Source organism: Lissotriton vulgaris, chromosome 11, assembly GCF_964263255.1.
Source record: "Lissotriton vulgaris chromosome 11, aLisVul1.2, whole genome shotgun sequence".
NCBI lineage: Eukaryota > Metazoa > Chordata > Amphibia > Caudata > Salamandridae > Lissotriton > Lissotriton vulgaris.
The window spans coordinates 114,122,322-114,149,016 of record NC_141699.1 but is presented as its reverse complement, the minus strand read 5'-3'; the positions used below and the strand labels follow the sequence as shown (position 1 = coordinate 114,149,016).

The 26,695-nt window shown below is 44.3% G+C and overlaps 1 protein-coding gene across 1 annotated transcript in view; it reads left to right on the top strand.

Moving 5' to 3' along the window:
• The first annotated feature begins 1,672 nt into the window (after window positions 1-1,672).
• UNC119B (unc-119 lipid binding chaperone B) overlaps window positions 1,673-26,695 on the top strand; it is a 35,521-nt gene continuing 10,498 nt past the window's right edge. Inside the window, exons 1-4 of the mRNA XM_086942848.1 lie at window positions 1,673-2,167; window positions 17,206-17,319; window positions 23,517-23,628; window positions 24,068-24,240. Coding sequence (XP_086798974.1) covers window positions 1,948-2,167; window positions 17,206-17,319; window positions 23,517-23,628; window positions 24,068-24,240 — 619 coding nt within the window. The 5' untranslated portion in view covers window positions 1,673-1,947. The remainder of the gene's footprint in view (window positions 2,168-17,205; window positions 17,320-23,516; window positions 23,629-24,067; window positions 24,241-26,695) is intronic.

The window sequence follows — 26,695 nt, the reverse complement described above, 5'->3', positions numbered from 1 at the left end:
ATGCAACGGCCAGGTGGAAAGGTTCAACCGTGTGCTCATGGGCTCCATACAGGCAGCCATTTCACAAGGAAAGGACTGGGAAGCTGAAGTAATGAGCATGCTGTGGGCCTACCGGATCACTCCCTCAGTAGTGGGGTACAGTCCGTTCCAAGTGCTAAGAGGACGGCATCCCTTCACCCGGGACAACGTAGCGTGGAGGGAGAAGACCATCACCAGCAAGTGGTCCCCAGCGGTGGTGCAGCACAATCTGGAGAAGGCCCAGAAGATCTATGCTGCACACTATGACAAAAGACGCAACACAAAGGAAACCGTGCTGGAAGAGGGAGAATGGGTCAGGGTCAAACTCCCTACCATACAAAAGAAAGGTGAAAGTAAGTTTAGCCGGCCCCTACAGGTTAAAGAAGTACGAGGCAGGGCGGCTCTCCTCAGCGACGGCAAGGTGTGGTCACAAGACCGCATGGCCAGAGTCAATAAAATAATAGTATGGCCCAAGTCCGAGGAGGATGAGAGACGGACGGACTTCCAGGAAGCAAGACCCCAATCGGGGCACAGCACAGAAGACCGGTGGGAAGGCGTAGGAGAGGACAATGAAGTGGATGTTCCTGATGCAGTGTCTACCGACAGAGATGGCACACCGGTGAACGCAGCGCAGAGAGGAGAGTTGAGAGAAGATGAGAGGTCCCAAGGAGAGACAGAGGTGGAAGAGAACATGCCGGTAAGACACACCCGCAGTGGAAGGGCAGTTACTGTGCCCTCTCGTTATAGAGACTTTGTAATGGATGGACACTAGATACATGGTGCCACCTCCCTAGGTGCCCCAAAGAGACATAGACTCACTGCCGGGGACACGCAACCTGTTGGGGGGAATGTTATGTTATTTATATTAAAGGGGGGAGATATGTGGTATGCGCTCTAGTCTATGAGCGTGTACGCGATGACGCGTCACGCCATAGACTGGAGCGGTAGGCGCGCGCATGCGCAGAGAGCGGATGAGGAAGGCGCGAACAAGGAAAAGCGGCAGTTGGCGACCGGAGCTTGGGCTAGATAGACGCTCGGCGCCCTAAGCTCAGAATACTTTGTATATTGAATAAATATCAGTTCTTCACCTTACAGTGGCTCAGTGTGTACATGTGGGGAGAGGAAGGAACTTTACAAGTATGACATGGTTCTGCATTCTGTCCATCAACTGTTATGTTTGCCTTTTAAATTTAAGGCAAGGAGTAGCTTGTTTCTTGATGCAGTTTCCAGTTATTTCTGTCTCCAATTTATCGCTGGTCCTTACCCCACAATAGATATAATTCGTACCAAAAAAATGCCATCGCTTTGTCTCTACGATAATTACTTTAAGTTAAACGATGCTATCTTTCTGGTGCACCCCATTAAACTCAGCACGTCCCGTCTCCTTCAATATAACAACACGTTGCCAATGAAACATAAGACTGACATAACAATAGAGAAATGCCCAGCCCGCTCCCTGGCCCCGCCCCTTTCTGTCAGTCCTTTTACCCGGCCCCATCCGTACACAGGAAGCCCTTCTCCTCTTACCCCCTAGAACAGGAAGCCACGCCCAGCATGAATACAAGGCCACGCCTTTTCGGGGCTGCGTCAAGAAAGCTAACTCTGAAACAAGGAAGCCACGCCCTTAAACGAGGACGTTATAAACCAACCTCATACTAACCAGGAAGCCCTGCCCCTCTGAAGGACTGTCAGCTGCTCCATAGGGAAGAAAGCTCCGCCCACCAGCTAAGACCGCGCCTCCGATACGCCTCGGTGATCCTATACATTGTTCGACTGCAAAGAAGCCCCTCCTCTTTTCTGTCCGCGAACTTTTGGCGTGGCGCTTGGTTGCCTAGTTACGGGTCCCCGCGCCCTTTGACCCCCACCAGGCTCCGCCCTTCTCGTTGATACGGCGCGCGGAGCTGCGCGGCGGCCATCTTTACCGGAGCGATGAGCGGCCCAAATCCTAAAACGGTTCCTCTGGGACCAGCTAAGGACGATAAGAAGAAATCGGGCGGCAGCGTTCTCAACCGGCTGAAGGCTCGGCGCACCCCTGGGGGCGAGGGTGGACCAGAGCACAGGCGTATTACCCCCATCACGGAGCAGGAGTTGCGGGCGCTGGACGCCCTGAGGCCCGAGCATGTTCTGGGGCTTGGACGTGTAACCGAGAGTAAGTGCTGGGCAGGGGGTGGTGAGAACATTTTTAGGGGAGTTAACCGATTAAGTCAAACTGAACTACCTGGATGGACGCTGGGGCGGTGTAAGAGTGGGAGGTGATGGGGCAGAGGACGCCAGCCTACCTACTAGTTCAACGACCAGGAGCCGGAGACCGGCTAGGAGTCCAGGTAAGTGGACATCTAAAGCGAGAGGGCAATCATAGCCGGTGCCCAATGAGATCACGTGAAATCTGAGATGTGGGGAAGTTAACTGATCTTTCCTCTAAATGTTCCTTGGTCCGTGTGGTAGAGAGTTCACGTAGCCTTACGACTACTTTATTCCGTGGTTACAAAAACATCAAGTCCAGCAGTAGGCAACAATAAGGCCCATGGAAGTCGTGAAAGTAAGAGTTGAGGAAAATGTAGGTATAAGTTTCCTCAAGTTCAGAAATACTTTATTCGGATAGGTCCATGTCCATAGAAGCAAAATCACATAAACCAGATTAAAAGCACACATTCATGTTCGCAATAAAAAGATTTCAGTGACATTGGTCACAAGTGCAAAATATATAAAAACACATACAGCAAGTATCTGACGGAGCCCTCGGGACACTATTCATAGATCACACATCGTTTTGCGAGCCAACACGGAAAAATAGCTCATCTTCCAGTTTAAGTATACTCCTGTGTGCATCTACTAAATGGATGGACAATAGTTCCTGTTTTTTAAAACGGGATTAAAAGCCATTTTGCATACTTTATATGAAACTTGGTATATGTTTGCGGTGGAATGTGTTGGGTTGCTGAATGTGTCATTAGAAAGAGACGAGTTTTCGAAGGTCAGTTTGTCATCGTTATCTGGTGAGAGCAAATAGTGGAGGCGGTAGATAGGTAAAGGTGACTGATTTGAGGTAGACTGGCTAGGTGTGAAGTATCAGTCAACCAGGGCACACAGGTTGGTATAACATCTCATCTTGGTCCATGTAGCAGAATGTTTGGTTCTGCCACGATTGAAATTGCATGATCCTAGTTATCATGGGCTTGATGTTGGGTGTAATCAGTCCGCGTCGTTGGGCCGTCTATGCATTTAGACTAGTAGACTGTGGAATGACAGCTCTTCAGCCTGGAAATGGCGGTCATGCTGAATTGATGTCCTTTCACAAGGAGTAAGTACATCCTCACAAAAGTAGTTAAGTGCCACTTTGCTTTTTGTGACCAAAATATATTTTTGCTTTGTCTTTTAAAAAAAAAATATTGTAACTGTTTGCGAGACTGTTACTTCCCCCAACAAAAAAGATCTGCCTAACCCATAACAAAGCAAACATTGACTACAAAGCCAACAAGCTCGCCAGACTTATTGGCTTTCCAGCGTTGTCGGCATGTGTGACGTGATTGGCTTTTGATGGTTTCAAACTAACGAGCCATTGTTGCAATTGTACAAATTCAATGGCGTTAACAAATGCACGAAAGCTGCATAGAGTTGTCACATAATAAACTGACTTTTAGCAATTGGGGAGAAATTTGATCCAAACCGTTGGGAGGAAGTCAATGTAATTCCTACTATGAGAAACGATTTCTGCAGTAACGCGTACATTTCCGAAAAAGTGTTTTAGGTGTGACCAGGGAGTTAATGGTTACAGGCACAAACTTGCCTGTTTGCAATGAACAATTGTTGCCAACAACAGGACACAATCTGTTTACCTAGATTTCAAGGTTTGTCACGTGTGGGCAGCCCAAGAAACGGAGTGTGATGATTGTAAACATCGCAGTAACAATGCTAGTGAACAAAAACAGCAATCGGTTTAAGTGGCAGCTGTCAATTTTATTGTTTTATTCCTATCCGAACATAATGAAAATACTGCGTTTGAAACTGATGCTCCTTTCAACCATTTGTGTTATTTAGGGTGCTTGTAAAGTTAGCAACATGTACGCACACCATGGTGTGAAGTGGAAGTTGGTGTATGAAACCCTACCTCTAAGGGTTTCCCATTACTAGATTTATGATCTATTGCAGTGGAATTAGTTGTATTTTTAGGTCTCGGCTAAAAGACGCGCGTAAGCGCGTCTCCGCCGAGATCTTATGTCAGCGAGTAGCAGTCCCAGGAGACAGTCCTGCCCACGCGCATCCTTCCAGGCGATTTGTAACTGGAACGCGCGCTGTGGCCAGGCGCTGTCTCCTGGGAAGGGCAAGCACCACACACGCATGCGCATACACACACACACGCGCCCATGCACGCACGCACATACATACATACATACATACAGAGACACCACCCCTGACTCATACACACACGCGCGCACACCCACAAGTGCACCGAGGCCCCCCCTCCCCCTCCCCCGCCGTCACCGTCGCACACATACATACACACACACACACGAGCATACACACACACACAAGTGCACCAATCGCGCTCCAGCCGTTTGGAACTTACCTTACCTCAGCACGCGGCGCCCAACCTCCTGCTGGCGCGGCCCCGGGGCTCTACACCGCTCACAGGAGCCCCGGGCCGCGAGACGCTACGACTCCGCCTGCCTCCTCTTCCGGTGTTAACGTGGCCCCGCCCCCGTCACAGGCGACCGTGCCTGACTTCCGGGGCCAAGTCCCACTTGAGTTTGTTCAGCGTCAACCGTGTCTAATATATTACATGTGCATGGCGAACGTCTGGTTAACGTTTACATTTACTTTTTTTGCCGTGACCTACGTGATTTAGTTAAGCAGAAAAAAAGACGTGTCATGATTGTAACTGGAAAAAAAATATTCCTTTGGCGGGTGAACGTTTTGTGGGCTGTGATGGAAAAGTGATCAGATAAACTCGGGGAAACCCAGCAATGCGCGAGAAGTACGATGACAGCTGCGCCGTTTGCACGTAGCTGAGATGAGTGGAATTGTTTAGCCTGTGTGTCACATCCGTTTTATATAGTGATTAGGCTAATCTCATTTATAGGTTTTTCATGTCAGTAATGTTGTACTTGTATTGTACTTCATATCAGCAGGCCATTTCCTTATCGATTAGTTCAACCTTAAAGCACTTGTGGTTTTCCCATCGTTAATTTAAGGCGTGTGATGTAAATGAATGCCAAATTCTAAATGACAGGACATTTTCCCCATTAGTCATCATGTGCAGCTCAATGTAGGCTTCGGTCTTAACTTCTTACATTTGTATACCCATCAGTTGTCTAAATTACTGATTTATGGCCAATTCCAATTAACCCTGCAAACTAGATCGGCCTGGGAGTACATCGAGTTAGTCTGTTGACAACATATTTATTAGTAGTGAGTAGTGAGTGCAGAGTAGTGAGTGCAGAGTAGTGAGTGCAGAGTAGTGAGTGCAGAGTAGTGAGTGCAGAGTAGTGAGTGCAGAGTAGTGAGTGCAGAGTAGTGAGTGCAGAGTAGTGAGTGCAGAGTAGTGAGTGCAGAGTAGTGAGTGCAGAGTAGTGAGTGCAGAGTAGTGAGTGCAGAGTAGTGAGTGCAGAGTAGTGAGTGCAGAGTAGTGAGTGCAGAGTAGTGAGTGCAGAGTAGTGAGTGCAGAGTAGTGAGTGCAGAGTAGTGAGTGCAGAGTAGTGAGTGCAGAGTAGTGAGTGCAGAGTAGTGAGTGCAGAGTAGTGAGTGCAGAGTAGTGAGTGCAGAGTAGTGAGTGCAGAGTAGTGAGTGCAGAGTAGTGAGTGCAGAGTAGTGAGTGCAGAGTAGTGAGTGCAGAGTAGTGAGTGCAGAGTAGTGAGTGCAGAGTAGTGAGTGCAGAGTAGTGAGTGCAGAGTAGTGAGTGCAGAGTAGTGAGTGCAGAGTAGTGAGTGCAGAGTAGTGAGTGCAGAGTAGTGAGTGCAGAGTAGTGAGTGCAGAATGCAGAGTAGTGAGTGCAGAATGCAGAGTAGTGAGTGCAGAATGCAGAGTAGTGAGTGCAGAATGCAGAGCAGTGAGTGCAGAATGCAGAGCAGTGAGTGCAGAATGCAGAGCAGTGAGTGCAGAATGCAGAGCAGTGAGTGCAGAATGCAGAGCAGTGAGTGCAGAATGCAGAGCAGTGAGTGCAGAATGCAGAGCAGTGAGTGCAGAATGCAGAGCAGTGAGTGCAGAATGCAGAGCAGTGAGTGCAGAATGCAGAGCAGTGAGTGCAGAATGCAGAGCAGTGAGTGCAGAATGCAGAGCAGTGAGTGCAGAATGCAGAGCAGTGAGTGCAGAATGCAGAGCAGTGAGTGCAGAGCAGTGAGTGCAGAGCAGTGAGTGCAGAGCAGTGAGTGCAGAGCAGTGAGTGCAGAGCAGTGAGTGCAGAGCAGTGAGTGCAGAGCAGTGAGTGCAGAGCAGTGAGTGCAGAGTAGTGAGTGCAGAGTAGTGAGTGCAGAGTAGTGAGTGCAGAGTAGTGAGTGCAGAGTAGTGAGTGCAGAGTAGTGAGTGCAGAGTAGTGAGTGCAGAGTAGTGAGTGCAGAATGCAGAGCAGTGAGTGCAGAATGCAGAGCAGTGAGTGCAGAATGCAGAGCAGTGAGTGCAGAATGCAGAGCAGTGAGTGCAGAGTAGTGAGTGCAGAGTAGTGAGTGCAGAGTAGTGAGTGCAGAGTAGTGAGTGCAGAGTAGTGAGTGCAGAGCAGTGAGTGCAGAGCAGTGAGTGCAGAGCAGTGAGTGCAGAGCAGTGAGTGCAGAGCAGTGAGTGCAGAGCAGTGAGTGCAGAGCAGTGAGTGCAGAGCAGTGAGTGCAGAGCAGTGAGTGCAGAGCAGTGAGTGCAGAGCAGTGAGTGCAGAGCAGTGAGTGCAGAGCAGTGAGTGCAGAGCAGTGAGTGCAGAGCAGTGAGTGCAGAGCAGTGAGTGCAGAGCAGTGAGTGCAGAGCAGTGAGTGCAGAGCAGTGAGTGCAGAGCAGTGAGTGCAGAGCGCAGAGCAGTGAGTGCAGAACGCAGAGCAGTGAGTGCGTGCAGAACGCAGAGCAGTTAGTGCGTGCAGAATGCAGAGCAGTTAGTGCGTGCAGAATGCAGAGCAGTTAGTGCGTGCAGAATGCAGAGCAGTTAGTGCGTGCAGAATGCAGAGCAGTTAGTGCGTGCAGAATGCAGAGCAGTTAGTGCGTGCAGAATGCAGAGCAGTTAGTGCGTGCAGAATGCAGAGCAGTTAGTGAGTGCAGAATGCAGAATGCAGAGCAGTTAGTGAGTGCAGAATGCAGAGCAGTGAGTGCAGAGCAGTGAGTGCAGAGCAGTGAGTGCAGAGCAGTGAGTGCAGAGCAGTGAGTGCAGAGCAGTGAGTGCAGAGCAGTGAGTGCAGAGCAGTGAGTGCAGAGCAGTGAGTGCAGAGCAGTGAGTGCAGAGCAGTGAGTGCAGAGCAGTGAGTGCAGAGCAGTGAGTGCAGAGCAGTGAGTGCAGAGCAGTGAGTGCAGAGCAGTGAGTGCAGAGCAGTGAGTGCAGAGCAGTGAGTGCAGAGCAGTGAGTGCAGAGCAGTGAGTGCAGAGCAGTGAGTGCAGAATGCAGAGCAGTGAGTGAGTGCAGAATGCAGAGCAGTGAGTGAGTGCAGAATGCAGAGCAGTGAGTGAGTGCAGAATGCAGAGCAGTGAGTGCGTGCAGAATGCAGAGCAGTGAGTGCGTGCAGAATGCAGAGCAGTTAGTGAGTGCAGAATGCAGAGCAGTTAGTGAGTGCAGAATGCAGAATGCAGAGCAGTTAGTGAGTGCAGAATGCAGAGCAGTGAGTGCAGAGCAGTGAGTGCAGAATGCAGAGCAGTGAGTGCAGAGCAGTGAGTGCAGAATGCAGAGCAGTGAGTGCAGAGCAGTGAGTGCAGAATGCAGAGCAGTTAGTGAGTGCAGAATGCAGAGCAGTGAGTGCAGAGCAGTGAGTGCAGAATGCAGAGCAGTTAGTGAGTGCAGAATGCAGAGCAGTTAGTGAGTGCAGAATGCAGAGCAGTTAGTGAGTGCAGAATGCAGAGCAGTTAGTGAGTGCAGAATGCAGAGCAGTTAGTGAGTGCAGAATGCAGAGCAGTTAGTGAGTGCAGAGCAGTGAGTGTGCAGAGCAGTGAGTGTGCAGAGCAGTGAGTGTGCAGAGCAGTGAGTGTGCAGAGCAGTGAGTGTGCAGAGCAGTGAGTGTGCAGAGCAGTGAGTGTGCAGAGTAGTGAGTGCAGGTGCGTGCAGAGTGCAGTGTATTGGCAATGTAAATGACAATGCCATTTATTTATGATTTAAAGAAAAAAAAAGAAATGTCATGAGCAATGCCAATTGCTCTACCTTTAATGATGCCGAGACCATTGCATTGCAAATGCTTGTTTTTTACTGTATTGATGAGCATGCTTTCAAGGAGGCTTACCTATTGCAGTGTAATCGTTAGAATCCGCTAAACAGGTACTCTATTCATGGGGAGAGTCAGATTATTTATTTGTTAATCTAGGTCCCCCCTGCTTGAGCCAAATTCACCCCATTCCCTTATTCCTGTGCTGCCTGTCGTAATCTGTCAACTGTGACCTGCAACGACCGGTCTGTCTACTGTCCCATATACAAACATGTCTAAGCTTGTTGGAATGTAACTAACCTTGCTCTTCCTGTTCTAAGAGCCCTGTAAAACCGGACACAAGGAAAATACACTCTTCAAGACATAAGGAGGTGTTTGAAGTTTGGAAAAGGCAGCCTTCTTGTTGGCTCTGGCTTTTTGCCTTGATTCACCGAGAATGAGCTACCTCTGCTGTATTGCTGTTTTCCCTCCAGACTAAGCCGGAGACTAGATATTGTATGATGCCTTACTTGTTGTGACCTGGAAGGAGAATATCTATCTACAGATATCATGGTAGATTGCGCTTGCCAAGAGAAGCGATGTTCGAACCCAGGAAATCCGATGAGGATCAACTGACTGAAGTATCCTTATGCAGGTCACCTCAATATACATAACCTGCTTGAGCCACACGATCCATGTAACGAGCTGACCCAGAGCCAATAGAAAGTCCGAATATCAACGTCTGTATTGTGAACCTGCAGCTCTACCTCTATATCATTAAGCGGCTGAGCTTTCAATGACTTCGAGGGTCCAGTTAGGATCTCAAGCAAGCTGTGAACCGCAAAGGACTTTCCCCTGCCCAGCACCATTTATTGTGTCCATGATTAGTTAACTTTCCAGAGACTTGGACTGATCTGCACTTTCCATTACCAGAAGTTAGGGTAGGGCTCTGTTCACGTTTGGGGGTGGTACGTTTTAGGGCTCAATACTTTCTTAATTCAGAGTTAACCATTGCAGTCGACTCCCTGTGATAATTTTCAGGAGTTGAAATGTTTTCAGGGGGTTGGTCAAAGTCCTCACATCCAGTAGGATGACTCGAGGAGATAAGCATTCACAGCTGACATAAAGCTTGATCTGGTCACAAGTCTCAATCTTTGGCAGGATAGACTCTACCACCCAACTTGGTACTGTTGGTAAACGGAGTACCATAACTCTTAATAAGCAAAACACTATTTTTAGCTATTAGAAACATCAGTGTTATTCCGTATCCTTTCCACAAATTCTGCTTACTTGCTTAACATTTACTATAAGGAAACATCATAGAACATCTGGGGCTTAATGTTTTGAGTTGAAGTTTGGCCCCCTGACGGTGCTAGTGTCTTAGTTGTTGTGCATGTTATTTAGAACTGGTGTTTTACATTTACTTGTGAATTGAGTAATTTTCTTTTAAGTTATCAATCTGACTTGGCGTTTTTTTCTAAGTTTCCATCCTTATCCCATTCCCTTGAGTGAGCTGTGTTTGCTTGTGTTTATCTATAGACTAGTTTCTAGAGTGAGTTGCTTGGTCATTCAATTGGTGTGCTATGGTGTTGGTAGCCCTGTTGCACTAGTAGTAAACAGTACCTAGGCAGACTACTGTTAATTGATCCCTGAACCCCAAGAAAAGGTAGCTCAGTAAGTTATAATGAACTTATTGGGGCAGGTGTCTTATAGGTGGAGTTCCCTCAAACAATTTTGCAGTTTGTTCCCTTTATATTGGGAAACGTTGGAGTTTTATAGCAGCTTTGTGCTCCTTTTATTTATAACGTTTTATATAGCGCGAACTAGACCCAAGAGGGTTTTGCTGGCCTTGTTTTCTGCTGCTTCCATTTTTTTGTGTTTACAAATGGACAGACTGGAAAATGGGTTGTTTTTAATCTTTTTTTTTTTCTAGGGCATTCGCTACATTATCACCAATAATGTTCCATTTTTGTATCCGCGTCTGTGCATTGGTGTTGTGCAACCTTTCTCTTTTCAGTTGGGGTTATCAGCACTTACTGATATGAAGGTTCATCCATTTGCCTTATTTTGGCGTGACAGTATGGATCTGATACAGACTCTTGTTGTATTTTGTGCAGGGATGAGCTCAGTGGGCTCCAGTCCTTTAAAATCTCCTGTTGTTAAAGTGCCATCAGTGTGATTCTTATGAACTGAATTAAAATATCAATCAACTACGTTGTTGAATAAGAGGAACATGAACTGGTGTTTTACACATTTTGCTGTGAAAAATTAGGCTCATCTAGAACCAGAGTGTTATGATTCTGACAACCCTGTCAGCGTAGCACTTTTCTGCAGGGTATGTATGAACAAGTGGACCGTCACCTGGGCCCAAAAAGGCAGCAGATGTACAGTTGAAGGTGTTACATAATAGAATATTTTATTATTTACAATCCACTCACAGATCTTGTGTATCAGAATGATTGAAATTATTGTAATATCAGCAGCCATGATAAAAAGAAAATGCTTTGGGTTACAATGTTTACAGTGCACATCCCTACTACCAGTAATAATTGGTGTAAACACTACTTGAAGGATATGTCTATAGAGTTATCTGCATCATAGTTATGGTATTGGCTGAATGATTATTTTTCCTCACAACCTTATGCCAAGTCACGTATTTTCCTGCATATCCTTAGTAAGCTTCCAGACCTGCAGTCATACATTGTCTCACTGGCATTTAGCCCAAGCAAAAATGCTTAGGTCTTATACCTTTCTTCCATGTGATTCTGTATGGGGAGGGGACGTTTGTGTAGTATCTTGTATCTGTCTCATTGCATAAACAAGGCTTCAGTTAGAAACCTAACCGAAGGGAAAGCAGTTGTATCAAAGTATGCTTCCTTCTACATGAGCACTGTGTAGGCCGTGTTGCTTGCTGCATGTTGGACATCAGAAGTTTCCTCTTTGCTGCCTTTCTGCTATTTTTGTTGGCGACTAATGTTAATCTGCTTCTAAAATATCATGGCAATCTTACAGACACTTTTTGCGGCTATTGCAATTCATAGTAATTGTTTTCTAGGCCCGAAGTCTTTCTCTTTCTTGCCATACAATTAGGCCTGATTTGTATGTAATGTTCGCATGTCCCCTCAAAAGTCATTCCTCTTGTGTCGGTGTATGCCAAGGTAGATTGAACTTTAGCAAGAGGTGTTTAGATACAAGCTGCAGCGATACAACACCTCATGTTTATACCTTAATCTTTTATTGTTCTCGGGTTCTTCTGCACCCTTATTTTCCCTTCTGTTGTATATAATTTTCGTAAGGCCCGAGTGATGTATTTCTGCAACATCTAGCTTATTAAATTAGCACAGTTAATTAAAACCATTGCAATAAAGTCATCATAGCACTGTTACCACATTAAAAACGAAAAGGAAGCAAACTCATAACATTTCAATTCATACACAAATTACTGACGAGGCAGTCTTGTAGTTACTATTGTAATCACTTGACAGGTTTCAAAAACCAAGGATAAAATAGTTTGGTACAGAGACGCTAGGACAAAGTGCTAAAATAGTCTGTGATCATTTTTTTGGGGGAGGAACTGGTAGGGCAGGAGAGGGTGAAAGCAGATTGTCCTAGAGTCTCACATATTTTCCAGACCTTTCAAGTACTTGAATATCTGGGGAAGAAAAGCAGAGATCAGATGCCTCCCAACATGTACTGATGCCCCTTTTTATTAAATATAAGGGTTTTAAAAGAAGTCTTCTGGGAGCGTCAAGGGCGGGACAACAGCACAGAAGATGCAGCCATGATTCAGACCTGTAATTCCACAATCTACAAGCCCCCTCCTCGCTTGTTGGAGCCCATCAGTTGAAGGCAGTGGAGCGCAAACCTAGGAGACGCATGAACATAACATTTTTGCGAGCCACTGTGTTCAGACTATGCTGAAGGTAAGGTTGAGGTACCCCTGGGGAGGTATGAGTCGTTCAAGGGAAGCAGGATAATTGTTGTTTTTAGGACCCGAAAGTCCATCTAGTAGGAAATTTGTCTGACCTGCTTGTTGATAGCCCTTTTCTTGGAATAGAGTCTGCAGTTAGTAATGTTTCGTCAATATGTAGCATTCTTATGGCTTTTACAATTTGACAGTTCCATGGATTCCCAGAGCTGGCAAGTGTTTCTTTTAACTGAATTTAAGCATGTTATCAGAAGCTTTTAGTGTCCTTATGTAGTACTTCAAGGTGTCAGCCTTACAGAAAATTGATTGTCTTTGAAGGCCTAGCTCCAGTCGTAGTCTTGGCCTGTGGATGTAATTCGGGAGACAGATTTTTTTTTTTTATAAATGGTGACCTGGACTTGGTCGAGACTGGCCGAGCATGCACCAGGAAAGGACTGGTGCCCGTTAAGGCAGAGAGAAGAGTGGCTTTAATCACCTTCAGAATGGGTTTGTCAGAAGGTCTACTCAGGGACTGGTTGAGTAGAGTCAAACTCTATGTTGTTGCTTCAGCTCTCTTTTTTAAGGCTGCCAAGTGGGCTGAAGGTCTGGAAGACTTTCTAAACCAGACGCCAGCGTAATTGTATTTTGACGTTTTAATCTTTGCGTACCCAATGGTCCACGTTAAACTTTTCTTTTTCTTGCAACGGCCGAAAATCAAGACCGTGGTCGTATCCTGGTTAATTTTATGAGCGTTAGCAGTGTTGTATTTGTGGAGCGTGCACAATGCTCTTTGGAGGCCAGGCTGTGCCTAGTCCATTATAACAATATCAGCGTATTGCAGAATGTGCAGGTTTGTTTTTGCAAGGCCCAGTTTTGGCAGAAGGAGACTACTTTTCTCCAGGAATCTCCCCAGGTCGGCGGTGTAAAGGTTGAACAAGAGGTGAGCAAGAACACATCTTTGCTTTATGCTGTCTGAAGGTGGAATTTTTTCAGAGACTGTTGTTGGGCCAGTTCTGACTTTTGTTCTTATGCAAGGAGATAAAGGCTCGGAGCAGACTGTGGAATCCCTCACTTGTCCAATTTCCTCCATAAAGTGTTACGGCACACTTTGTCGAAGGCAGCGCTGTAGTCTATAAAGCAGCAATAGAGGAGGAGTTGAATTTAATATTATTATTTTTTTGCGCTGCTTGTTGACTCAGCATGGCTAGGGCGGTGGTGATGTCTATTGTGGATGCCAAAGATCAGAACCCAGTTTGAAAGTATGGTAAAATGTTAATTTCCGTTACCATTTTTCTAGCAAACTGAGAAGACACAGAGCATATACCTCAGTCTCAAGATCTAATAGGGCAATGAGTCGGTTATTGGCTGGAAGGGAGGGGATCTCCTTTCTTGAAAATTGGGCATAAGATCGAGACTTTCCATGAGACTTGTAACAGATTGGTAGTAAACGCGAAGTTGCAGAAGGGAACTAATAGCTTAGCCCAATCTTCCAGCGCACATTTGAGTACAGCAGATGGAAGGCTGTTGGGCCCAGGAGCACCATCGTTATTCATGGATTTCAGACACTTGCTTACATTGGCCGGGGTAGTCAGCTCATGGGTTTCTATCCCCGTAGTATCGGCAGGATCTTTAATTTCGACCTCTGCGAGGTCCGGGGTATCACAGCATCATTGTTGAATCCCATACTGGGACCAGACTTCTTAACGAACAGCCTTCCCCCTGCTCTTGTTGAAGGAAATACGTTTGTTTATATGATTCCAAACGTGGGTCAGGTTTTGTTGCTTTAACAGGGCAAATATTTGTAGACCGTCGTTCTGTTCTTTGTTTCTTAGCTTCTCGTGTTTTTTTTTTATTGGCTTTGTGTAGTAAGGGCATATTAGCAGAAAGCTCTGTACCTTTTGATTTTATGCATGCTCACAGCCCTCCTTGGGGCTCTTCTTTGGGTGACTAAGACCGGATCGAAAATCTGCTGCGGGCGAGACCTGGGAAGTCTGTGATCAACTTTAGGGCCTATTAGAAGGCCTTGTAATTTAACAATGGCATTGTCCCACCAGTGATGATAGTCCGTGAGAGGGTAGTGAGTGAAATTTGAAGTTATTCCCGTAAGCCAAGTGCCCACCTTATCTGCACCTTAAGATTACCATTTGATTCATCTGACTAGAGTGTGGAGTTCCATCTGCGTTGAATGCCCCACTTAATTTATTTCGGCAGCGACAAACTTGCAGGTCCATTGTTAGTCAGAGGGCTATGGCCCCTCTCTGTTCAAGTGGGGATCTCCATCATGACTAACTTACTTGCCAGAGATGGAGATAAGAAAATGTAGTCAATGGTCGAGAGATTCTTAAATGTTAGAGACAGATGTTCACCTGGGTCCTGTTCCAATGCGATTTGCTACGCAGAGTGTAAATTGTAATTGGTTAAAGTGATCATGACTTCTTGCTCTTTGGTTTTGGTGACTAAATGAGCGTTAGATCCCAGTTCTCCGATGTTAAAATCGCCTAATAACAAAACTTCTGCAGAAGCAAACTCCAGTAAAAGCTCTTCCAGATGTTTGACCAAAAGGGCTGTTGCCAGTGACTGATGTTTTAGCTGTGTTTTGGTAACAGTTGATGAAAAGCTAAGGGAAGGCCCTGGTAGAAGTTGAAAGACCGGTCATTAGTACAATTTGCCCTGCCGTTGAGTTCTGATTGGGAGGGGTAGCTGCGATCTTGCACCTATGTTTGATGAAAATGGAGAGTCCCCCAGAAGGTCTTCCAAAGGATTTAGGCTGGGACGCTGATTGAAAAAGTTCATAGTAGCCATGGAGAGCCGATGGAAACAGACCAGGTCTCTTGAAAACAGATGTCACTTTTACTCAGATAATGTCAGTCAGTGGGTGACAGATGAATATTCCATTAAATTGAGCCTGAAGTCTCAAACCAATGGCTGAAAGATTTTGTTCGGAGAAAGCCTTGGTTCAAAGTGACCGCCCCAAATACAACTCTGTATTATAAGCAGTAGGTCTGTTTGACAGCTGCACTGTCAAAACCCAGGCATTGGAACAGGCTGAAAAATACCCTTGTGCGTATTCTTGCATTTGTGCCTTGATCTAATGGCCTATGCTATCGACTAACTAAGAGCGCCTAATGTGCTAGTTTCATTAAAATCTTTCTGTTGCATGAAGTCCATCTGCATGCAGACTTCTAAACTCCTCTTTAGTTACCTAGGGCAAGATGTGGGTCTTGCGTTTTCGATACTTGTTCTAGTTCCTGCTAAGTGGTCAGTTTGACTGCTGCAAGGTACCTGAATATTTGATCACATGTAGTCATTCTGGGCGTGCGAACTGCGGCCAGTTAATGGCTTTTTCAGACCGCACATTAAATGGAGCAGTTTCCCATGCTTGTTGTATACATGGCACCCTTGCTGCAACACTTTGTTATGGATTTGAGGAGTAAATTCGGAGAGTCAGGAAATGCAAATAAATTGTAACTTGGGAATGGCCAAGAGATTCTAATTTAATTTATTTTGGGTAGTATGTCGTTAATAGGCAGAGCAAGGGACAACAATCTGTGCTTTGTCACACTCCTGCATTCTTCTTCAAGCACCAATCTGCACAAATTGTATGATTGTTCTAAGAATATACGTTTTTGCCTTTTTACCACTGCTTTTGGCCTTGTTTTGTATGCATCACCCGAAAATCATGGTGTGTCCTCATCCTATTAAAGATGGGGGGCTTACCATGTGCAGTTCGACATGTCATCAGGGTTTTGTGAGATCGCACACTGCAAGGCCAAAGTATGCTTATAATAGCTGGCTTCCTGGCCTTCACCAATTACAGACTTGTTGGTGGGGGAGAAGGTGGAAGGAACAACACACTTAAACTGGGCTACGACGCATTTCAGATTTGCTGTTGTCCGCAGAGTTCTAAAATGAAGTATTCAAATTCTAGAAGTACATAGACCAAATGCAAACATTTATTGTGGAACTTCATGACATTTGGCTACCTACCATCATTTGGGTAGCATGGCGCAAAACCTGACTTTTCCAATTCCCTCGTGAGCAGGGATTGCTGTTTTATGTTCTAATCTAATTAAATACATGCACTCCCTGTGCAAGGAGCTTAAATAGGGCAAGATTCCTGATAAAAGGTTTCCAGATATTGCTCTTGAAGTCATATACAAAGCCCGGAAATCACAGAAAGCAGTAACCAAGCAGTGAAAAGGCAACAGTAAACTCACACGACAGCAGTATTTTTCTCAAATCTGAGATGCGCATCCTTGTGTGCTGGATCTCACTGCAGTGCACTTCAGCTGGATCTCACTGCACTTCAGTTACATTTCGCTGTAGACTCTAGGCGCTACCTAAAAAGTTTTGTGGCTCGATCTTGTGCGTATACAAGTTTGCTCAAAAACCTACAAATGAACTCTCTCCTTTGCCTTATTTATTTAAGGATGTTTAAGCTAATGGATATAGGCATAAATCCCATTACAGTGCTTGTGAGTCTGCACATGTGTAACTAATTCGCTTCCCTCTGCTCTCCAATTTGCGTGTACTCCTGGGTTCCTCATGTTTTGTATTGAGTAGTTTGAACAATCCATCTTTTTATTCATCTCAGTTTAGGGACCAAAGTATTGCTGTTTATGAGCTGCTAAATAGTTGCAATTTGTGAAAATGACTGAGATGCATTTGTATGCTATATTGATTAATTACGGTATCATTGAAGTGAGATGGAGAGGGTGTTGACTTGGATTCTGAGCCGCAACTGTGTACACACCACGTATTGCTACAGTCTGACTACAAAACTGGCGTTTTAATCTTTATTTATAGTCTCATTTGCTCTGTTTGTGTTTCATCCATATCCATGTGATGGGTGTATGCATGCTGACAGCTGGGCAGCAAATTTGACCGGTCAGGCTGGGGGTTGAGTTGTGAAGGTGATTTTCATTATAATAGTGGCCCTCCCTTGTCACACTGTCATTCTTTATTCTCGTATTCTTTTCACAGATTATTTGTGCAAACCTGAAGATAACATCTACAACATCGACTTCACACGTTTCAAGATTCGTGACTTGGAAACTGGAACAGTACTTTTTGAGATCGCTAAGCCTTCAGCCTCGGGTAATTTAATTAATTTATGTTCCATTTGTAAAGCGGCGGTAGTGTAATCTGTCCTAAATACACTTGTGTGCCTTCTGAATTTGGAGTTTTTTTCTTTTAATACATTTTGTCTTTTATTTGCTGCTGCTCTTTAATTGTCGTTGGCTTCCCAAAAAAATAGTGAAATTGGTGGCTTCCCATGTTGAAAGAAATTCCTGTCGGGGCACAGAAGAGTTCATAATGTAAACTTTGGTGGTAGTGTACTTTTGTAGACTACCATCCTAATCATAACGTGTACCTTAAACTGAAGACGGGATCTCAGGAAAGTATGCATGGAAAAGAGTTCCTTCTTTACCACATGAAGATACTTAAATACGGCAGGTGTCCTATTCAAGGAAAACTCAACAAGTATATGTATTAAATACCTGTCATGCAGTGCCCTACGTACTTCAACATACTAAAGGCATAGAAGGGGTATTATAGCTGGTCTTAGTTGATGACCTCCTGCTAAACGCTGATGAAGCCATAGAGCCAGATTCAGACACGGTCTGGTGATGCCTCCTCTAGAGTAAAAGACTTGCCAATTGAGCCCTGTGTTATGCTCCCACATTTTGTGGCAGGAGGTTCCCACATTTTTGTGGCAGGAGAACCACTATGATGAAGAGATGGTCCAGGTCTACTGGGTAAGAAATCTAGTTCATGAAGCGTAATGGATTATTTTTGCCAAGAGGTTTTCCTAGAACTGGAGGACATAATTAACCAACCAGAGCCGAAGGAAACAGCTGAGTTTTATTTTCACAAACCTCACTGAGAAATAATATTTAAGGCCAAAGCGGTACCATGTTGGGGTGAAAAGGCAAAAATAATTGGTCTATCTGGCTGCTTTCCTCCGTGCGCACTGACTGCATAACTCTGCCATAAAATATTTGTATTACCAGAACAGAAATGCTCAGTATATGCCCTTTATCAAAATTGTTGTGCCAAAAACTAATTGCGTAGTCAAATTTACTGTCTGAGTATGCAGTTTTTAAAATTGCTCTTACTGAACATATCCCATCAGACTTGCTTACTATGTAATTTATGTGACATACTATTGGGCCTTCTGCTTAAAGTGTAATATGCTTTTCCATACTGGGAGTCCCTCTGGACCTCCTATCTGATTAGCAGCGTGCAAAAGTTGCACACCATGGTCGGAGAAAAGCTGATCTCCATGGTCACAACTGTGTCTATTTGCAGCTTGGGTATTGGGCGATGGCCAGTGGAGTGCCTCTTGAAGCAGTAGAGGGGCATTGCCATGACTGCTTTGTATTTATTTATTTCATGTCTTAAAATGAAATCTTACATTTTTGATTATATAAACAATAACATACAACAAATACAGAGAAATAAATCCAGTCCGGTCTGATCAGTATTCATGAATTTCAAGTCACAAATGCACACTAGTATCAAGTAATATCATTATCATCAAGGGTCTATGGAGGCCTACGGATACTATACATTGAATCTTATTATTTGGCACAACTTTTCCATTTGTTACACATCTGCAACTGCTGTCAGTTGAATAGTGTGTGGGGCTCACAGGACCTCTGAGGGAGCAACCTCTATGCATTCTACAGCTCTTGATTGTTTCACTGTCATAGGCAACTTATAAACACCCAACACATCTGCACTAGTGCCCATTTATGGGGTAACCTAGGACTTGTGACGTGGGGGCAGAGGGAGTGGTTGGCGACAGGCATTGGTGGATGCGTATTTTCATATAACAGTCCTGCAGTCCCACAGGTGTTACCTGCATTTTAAGGTAAGCCAGGAGCGTTTCCAGTTTGCAGTGCTCCCTTTTGGCCTCAACAACTTGCTGTTGCAGACGTGCTCGCTGCTGTCAGTCTTAAAGCACCTCAAGATCTTGGCAAACTTCTTTACATTGTTTGTGTTCATGATCAATGAATCATTCACTCCTGATTCCTTTGCAGAGGTTGTCATTTGTTGGGGCTCTCCTAGACAAGGTCAATTCAAGGCCTTAACTTAACAGCAGCAAGTCCGTGGCCGTTTGGCTACAATCCTGCTGCTTTATCTTCTCTTCTGGATTTCAATGAGAGTATCCATGAGGCTTCTTGGTCTCTTAGCCTCCTGCACATCGCTGGTCAAGTATGCCAGGTTGCACGAGCAGACTCTGCAGTGGAATTTGAAGGTTAGTGAGTCAGTCCCAAGGAAGTCTGATGGATGCCATCAGGATTTTGTAAGAATGTCTCCTAATCTGCAGTGGTGGCTGCTCAAACACAATTAGTCCATCTGCTTTCCCGTCTAGCTCTTGCTGTAGTGATTCCCTGATGCTACTGGGTTGGGGAGCTCAACTGGGAGAAGGGGCGATTAGAAAACTGTTCTCTCCAGCAAAAACGTAGCTCTACAGCAATCTGTTGGGAGTTTTGAGTCATTCATCTAGCCTTGATCTGGTAGGACCGCAAGTCATCCTATTGATTACAGATTGCTCATTGCATCTTCTAACTTTAAAGGTAATCTTCCTTATTCTGATCATTTTAGCTTCATGCATGAATGAATTTCAGACATTGTTGGTGCAGCTGCTCTACACCACCAGAAACTGGTGTTGAGGACTTGGGCTACCCTTTTACTAAAAGTCAGGTCTCCATTTCATGTTTGCCAATTCACCGCCCTGCCAGTGTTCATCTGTCCTTACCCCTTACAAGAGGAGAACTTCATTCACTGGACCCCAAAAAGGCGTTAAGCTTTTACATTTGATCACATCAAGGACTAGTAGATAGACTATCATATTTTTGTTGTGTTCTCTGGGGCGAAGAAAGGTAAGAAGGTGCTTAAGATCTGGTTGAGGTGGATAGTCCTCTGTATTATGATATGCAGAACACTGGTGAAAAAGCAGCAACTGGGATGTCTGAGAGCTCATTCCAACAGAGCCAATATTTCTACCACTGCATTGGCACACTGAGTGTCTGACCTGATATGTCAGGTTGCAACGTTGGTACCAGTAAACAAGTTTGCCAAACACTACTGTCTTCACAGCCAGGTGCCCGGAAAGGAATTTTTGCCTGTTAGACCTAAAAGTCCTGCATGACTGTAGTCCATTCCACAGGTATCTATTGTAAGGTGAGGAATCTGCGGTTAAAAGCATCCATTCACCACCACTCAAATTTGGCTTAAACACCTAACCACACTCAATGTCCAACCCACCATCGTGGACTCAGCAAAATCTTTAGGCATAACCCTCTACACCAATCTCAACATGCAGCAACATATCAGCAAGGCAACTAAGGGAGCGAACTTCCAAATCAATACCCTGAGGAAACTTAAACCTTTCCTCCCAGCCAAAGACTTCCAAACCGCAGTACAAGCACTAGTCATCCCTCGAATAGAATATGGCAGCGTCGCCCTCTGCGGACTCCCCCTAACTACTACCGCACCCCTAAGAGCTTCTCTAAACGCTGCAGCGAGACTCATCACTGGGTCAAAAAAGCACTCTCATATTTCCCCTGACTTGAAATCCCTGAACTGGCTGCCTTTTGAAGCCAGAATACATCTGAAAATCGCCTGCATGACTCACAAAGCGTTACACCTGAACTCTCCCGGCTACCTCACTCAGAAGCTGACAATCTCTGGCGGCGCTAGAAACACTAGAGGCACAAACAATCTTCTGCTGAAACCTCGTAGATTCCGGAAGGAAAAAAACCTATAAACGCTCCTTCTCAGGAATGGCACCCAGGATCTGGAACTCACTCCCTCCCGAAACCAGGCTCATCTCTTCCACTACACTTTTTAAGAAAGAAGTAAAAGCTATCCTCATGGCAAAATACACCTGAACTATTATTTCGGACTCTTTAAAGAATTTGCACCGATCTGTACTACTTGTTTGACCCCATTGCTTATTTGTATTACTTGTAATATTGATTTACATGATTGGCTTTGCCCCTACTTATTTGTACTGTTTGCTCTTCTGACTTACCTGTTTGACTATGCTCCCTCATGTACCCCTTCTGTGTAAAGCGCTCTGATATCTGCAAAGATCTTGTCCGCGCTATATAAAACTTTCAAAATAAATCAAAATAAATTCAGAACAAGAAGTTACTTGCATTCAGTAAGACTCTTTCTAGTGGCTACTCTATCTAACCAAATTCCACAGATCCCTCGCAACTCCATATTCTGTGGAGTGGTCTTTTTAACATCTAAAAAGATTCCAAGTTAAGGTTCTGCACAGTGGTACTGATGCTAGTTTCACACTCCCACATCTGAGGGCATGGAATACAAGGGCACCCATACAATCGCCGCCACTGTGCACAGTGGCGGCGATTGTATGCATCTCCAATCCATCTGTTCTAGATGGCATAGAGCTAGCTTAGAGCTGGAAAAGGTCTGGATCAAGAATAGCATTTCAGGAGTATTCCAAGATGAGGAGTCTGTGGTCGAGTATCCACCGGAAAGACCATTACCCAATGGTAAGTACCTTGTTGGTCATTGCTACGGATGTAATTTGCAAAGCTAGAGCACATATTAAATTGTATGGTTAGAAATTCCTCCCATTATTATGGTCCTGATGTACTTTAGAGATGTTTTTTTTTGTTTCCAAAATTCTTATCAAGCCTAGTCCAGGACTCTTGATGTTGCTTTGCTGTTCATACTGTTAAGACTGAGTAATGAAGTAGTCTAATCTACCATATTGTTAAGGAGGTAAGCTTGTGTATGGCTTTCTCTGGGTGTACCATTGGGATAGCAACTAGTTAGCCAATATATGGTAGCGTTGGTTGTTGTTTTTTGGTACTAATAGTGCGTATGCTTTTACCTGGATGTCCTGTTTTTTTTTTTTTTTTTACAAATGCTAAGCCAAGTAGATTGCTTAGAGCAGAGTGATAACTGGGGTGTAGGCCGTCCTAAGGGGCCTGAATTGGTCTCAAGTGTGACCTAAGGCATTGACCGAAAGGAGCAGGATACTGAATATAGTGCTGCTGTTCATCGAGGGGCAAAAAACGAGTGGCAGTGAGGAATTTGTAACCTCTTTTGTCATTAATGTCTTCATCGGGTGTAGGTATCAGAAGGGGAGTAGGTCAGAAGAGTTCCTCCACTCCAGAACTCAAGCTATCCAACTGCATTGTGCCCACCATTGATCTGCCCAATCGCTGGTCAGCTTGAACCTATACAGGGAGTCTGACTAGCTGCTAAAGTGTGGAATATGCTTTGCTCTGTCAGTCATTGCTAGAATATCGTTAGGTAGTCTGAAGGACTGCCTTGCCAACGTTTGACATTGTATATCCGAGGTCTCTTTCTAGCTGAACACTTCTGAAATAGTTGTTACTCATCAACACCAGTTCAAAGTAACAACGGGTTCAGGAATGAGACTCTGGTCTTTATTGGAGCTCATGGGTTTCCCAGATCAGTGCGTAAGTAGCTCATATATCTCCTAAACCCCCACCCTCCCTTTTAAATAATTGCTGGCTGCTTGCAGGCTCTTTGCACAGTTCAAGCTCGGTGTGCAGGGCTGCAAATTACATCAGTCTGTTGTTGATAATGGATTTGGACTTACCCCAGGAGAGTATATGCATAAAAGTGGAGTAATATGCTTTAGCAGAAGTGGGCTTTTTGTTTACCTGCTGATCATTGTGATGCCAAACTTAATTCTGGCTCTAAACAAGGACTCTGATTCGAGAAACCAGCTGAAACTTCATGGTTAAAGACTGAAATCTCAAATGTATTGTACTTGCAGGGTGAATGATCCCAGCATTTCCACCCCCCATTTCCTTCAAATTTTTAGAAGTTTGACCCTTATACATTACCTAATCAAACTTCAGGGATGGTGAAAAATCGCATGTGGATTATACCATTCAAAAAGGCCTACTTATGCTTTTAGTAAAAGTTGCTGTGCAGTTCTGCACTACGTTTGTTTGTTCATCTCCATTGTAAGATACTATTTTGTTCTAAGACTGTTAGCAAAATAAATAGCAGTGTTACTGATGTCAACGTGTAGGGTAGTTTAACTGCAGAAAATAGTGTAGAAGAAAGCAAATACAGAAATATGAGATTATATTTCTTCCATCTCTGCTACCCCGAAAGTATTTCTGCTCCTTTTAATTCCTTTCCACCAAAAACTGCTTTTTTTCAGGTAGGTAGTATTTTGTTGTGTGATTTGGTTTCCCTGACAGTATTTTGTTTCTGTGGTACAATAAATCCAACAACCAAATGTTTTTAAATGTATGTTCTAGAACAAGATGATGATGGCGAAGAAGATAATGTCGACCCTGATACAAGCGCTGGTCGTTTTGTACGCTATCAGTTCACTCCAGCTTTCCTCCGGCTCCGTACAGTTGGGGCAACGTAAGTAATTTTTTATCCAGTTAAATTCTAATACCCCCTTATAACTCCCTCCCAGTTCTTCCCTCATGCATGGCAGAGGTCATTTTTCCCCGGGCTGTCTGAATTTGTGTTTATAAATGCTAAAGCGGTTTTTTCTTACTCTGGGAGGTCTGAATTTATCCTGCCCTTAAATGTTTTCTACTACACGCAATACTTGCTCATTTTTATGCATACTATGACTCCAATCTTGGAATGTTATAATTTGATTTCTTGGCCAGAAGTCTGTGTGGTGGTAATGTCTGGTTTAACAGACCAAAGCAGCAGGACCACAGCTCATACTAGTGCAATTATAGAGTTGTTTGGTCAAGTGGTCTTGCTTGGGCAAAAGAGGTGTGCTAGACAAGTGAAATGATCCTGGGTGTCCTTTATCTAATGAGTTTATTTTTGACCTGGATTACAGAGTTGAGTTCACAGTTGGAGACAAACCAGTGAGCAATTTCCGAATGATTGAAAGGCATTACTTCCGAGACCATGTGCTGAAAAGCTTCGACTTTGATTTTGGGTTCTGTATCCCGAATAGTCGGAACACCTGTGAACACATCTACGAGTTTCCCCAGCTCTCAGAGGACCTTGGTATGAATCTTTTCACCATCTATTGTAAAAATGAGTAAATGTATACCTTATTGGTAGCTGTAAATAGCAAGTATCCATGAATAAGAAACTACTTCTGCTAACTGATGTGAAGATGTAATGAAAAACACATTAAGTATTTGTGATGTGGCTCAATTTGTACTTCAATGTTGGATTTTTTGGAGTTTAGAAAGCAATCGTTTTTAAAGTCCGTATTTGAAGAAAGTCCAGTCTTTTTTGTACTACTGCTTTTGATTCAGAGACCATTTCTAAGTCAGAATGCACAGCTTCATGCTGACTAGGTAAGTTTTACCCTTGGAGTTAAACCTTTATGAAGGACTCGTGGGATGGCAACTTTTTATTCCTTTATAGTATTTATCTGCATTACCACGCCATTGTAAATGCTATTGGTATATGCACAAATGTGGAACTAAGGGATTAATCTCGATTACTGTCTGAGTTTGGTAGTGAGTTTTAATTAGCCTTGATCTAACAGTCCCACTTTGGGATGACAAATTCTCTGAATTCTAGTGTGACACAAGTCAAGTAACTAGTGTAAACCTAGCAAATAAAGAACCAGCCACTGAACATCTTGTACATGTTCACAGGAGGTGAAATACTGGCCCAAGGCAATACACAGACATTAATGAGACTTAAGAAGAAAACCTAAGTCACTGGTTGAGAGGTGGGGATTGTTTGGAATGCCATGAGGATGAGAGAGGCCAATTTACAGCCAAAGTGGCACGGATTAAATTGAAGACACAGGAAACATTGGAGTGAACAAATCTGATTCCACTGGGAAAAGTAGAAAAGGGAATTGGTTGTGGTCAAAAGACAATTCAAAATACTTAAGCCGTGAAAGAACTACAAAACTGAGAAGAATGGCCTTTGAAGCACCATTGTCTTTATTTTATTTGCGGTATTTGTAGTACAGAATAGGTTTAGGGCCATGGATCGGTTTATATGTCAGACATCCTTTACTTTAAGGGATATGTAAGTCACAGTTGCACAGGCAGGTGTTTTTTACGTTGACTAGAGTGGCAACCTTGCACGTGAATGGATGTTCACTTGTGCTTGTACAGCAAATGCATGTTTTAGTGGCAACACTGTCATGGATACATGAACAGTCATTCAGCAGTAGCCAATAAGTAAAAGAAAGAATTGTAATTGAGGAATAGTTTGATTTACCTTTTAAAGAGCCAATTTCTATGCACTGCGGGGGCTTGCACTGGGAGTTGGAACATTTAAGTAAAGTGTAATCTGCAGAAAGGTTAGGTTGCTACACACTTTTCTGGTGGATACTTCTAACCTTCGATTCCTTACTGTATCAATCTCCCCAGGCGTCAGACTGGATTCATTTGTCACCATTTTTTTTTACATTTTGCACTGTTTCCACTTAAGGCCGTTATCAAGCAGTGCTACGGATGTCCATAACAGATCCGCAGAGCATCTGTTTGTGGCACATGGGGCCCAAGCATGACTACAAGTTGTGAAACGAGTGTTCTTATGCATCTGAAGGTCATCAGAGAAGGAGAGGTCAAACTTTACATTGCAATTAGTGGGGTAGGTCTCGATCAAGGCCTCCCTAATGAAGGTCTAATTCTGCAGATTTTCACGTTCATTCTGAGTCTCCTTGGTGCACCTATCACCACCATTGACCCATCTGATTCATCAGCTTGGTTTCCTTCAGCGGGCCCCTCCCTTGTTCTGACTGACCCTGAAAAAAGTAGCCCTTACATAGACTGTGCTGGTCCTGTCTCCACTACACTGCTACATTCTCCACTGCTTGGCCCTCTGTCGGCAACATGAGTAAGACAATAACGCGGTTGATTCTTTTTCCCATGTCTCATTAACCCTTTACCTTTCCAGTAGCTTGGATACTGCTCCACAGTTCACCCTACCACCACACTTGAGCATTTATTTGAAGGAGAATGCCTCTTATGCTGTAGTGGTTCGGCATGGTTGTGGAATTCCTGGACCTAACACTTTCAAAGAAGAGACTATGGCTAACATTTCAGACATTTTTGAAACCTGCTGTACTCTTTTGAGCCTTTGTTGCCATTTGACTATTCCCTAACCAACTCAATCCTGGCAGCTTGCCTAAAAACAAATCGCCCCGCCCCTAATTGTGTGATTTCACAGTTCACCTCCAGGGGATCCAAAATGTTTGACCCCACACCAAACTCTTTAAAATCTTTTAATAAAGGCAAACCCACATTATTTTCCCCCACTCCTGAATGAATCTTAACGAATTTGCCCTAACAGCAAAAAAGTGATTTCTCCCGCCAATTTGGCATAATGCTCCCTGAATGGAGTTAGCCTTCTGGACCCTTACACTCACTCATGGCGCATGGCATGTAAGAAGATCTTGTCGACATTGCCTGAGGACATGTGCAACACATTCACTCAAATAGTGTAAGGGTAAGGATGCAGAACATTTTATTGAACCTTCTGCATT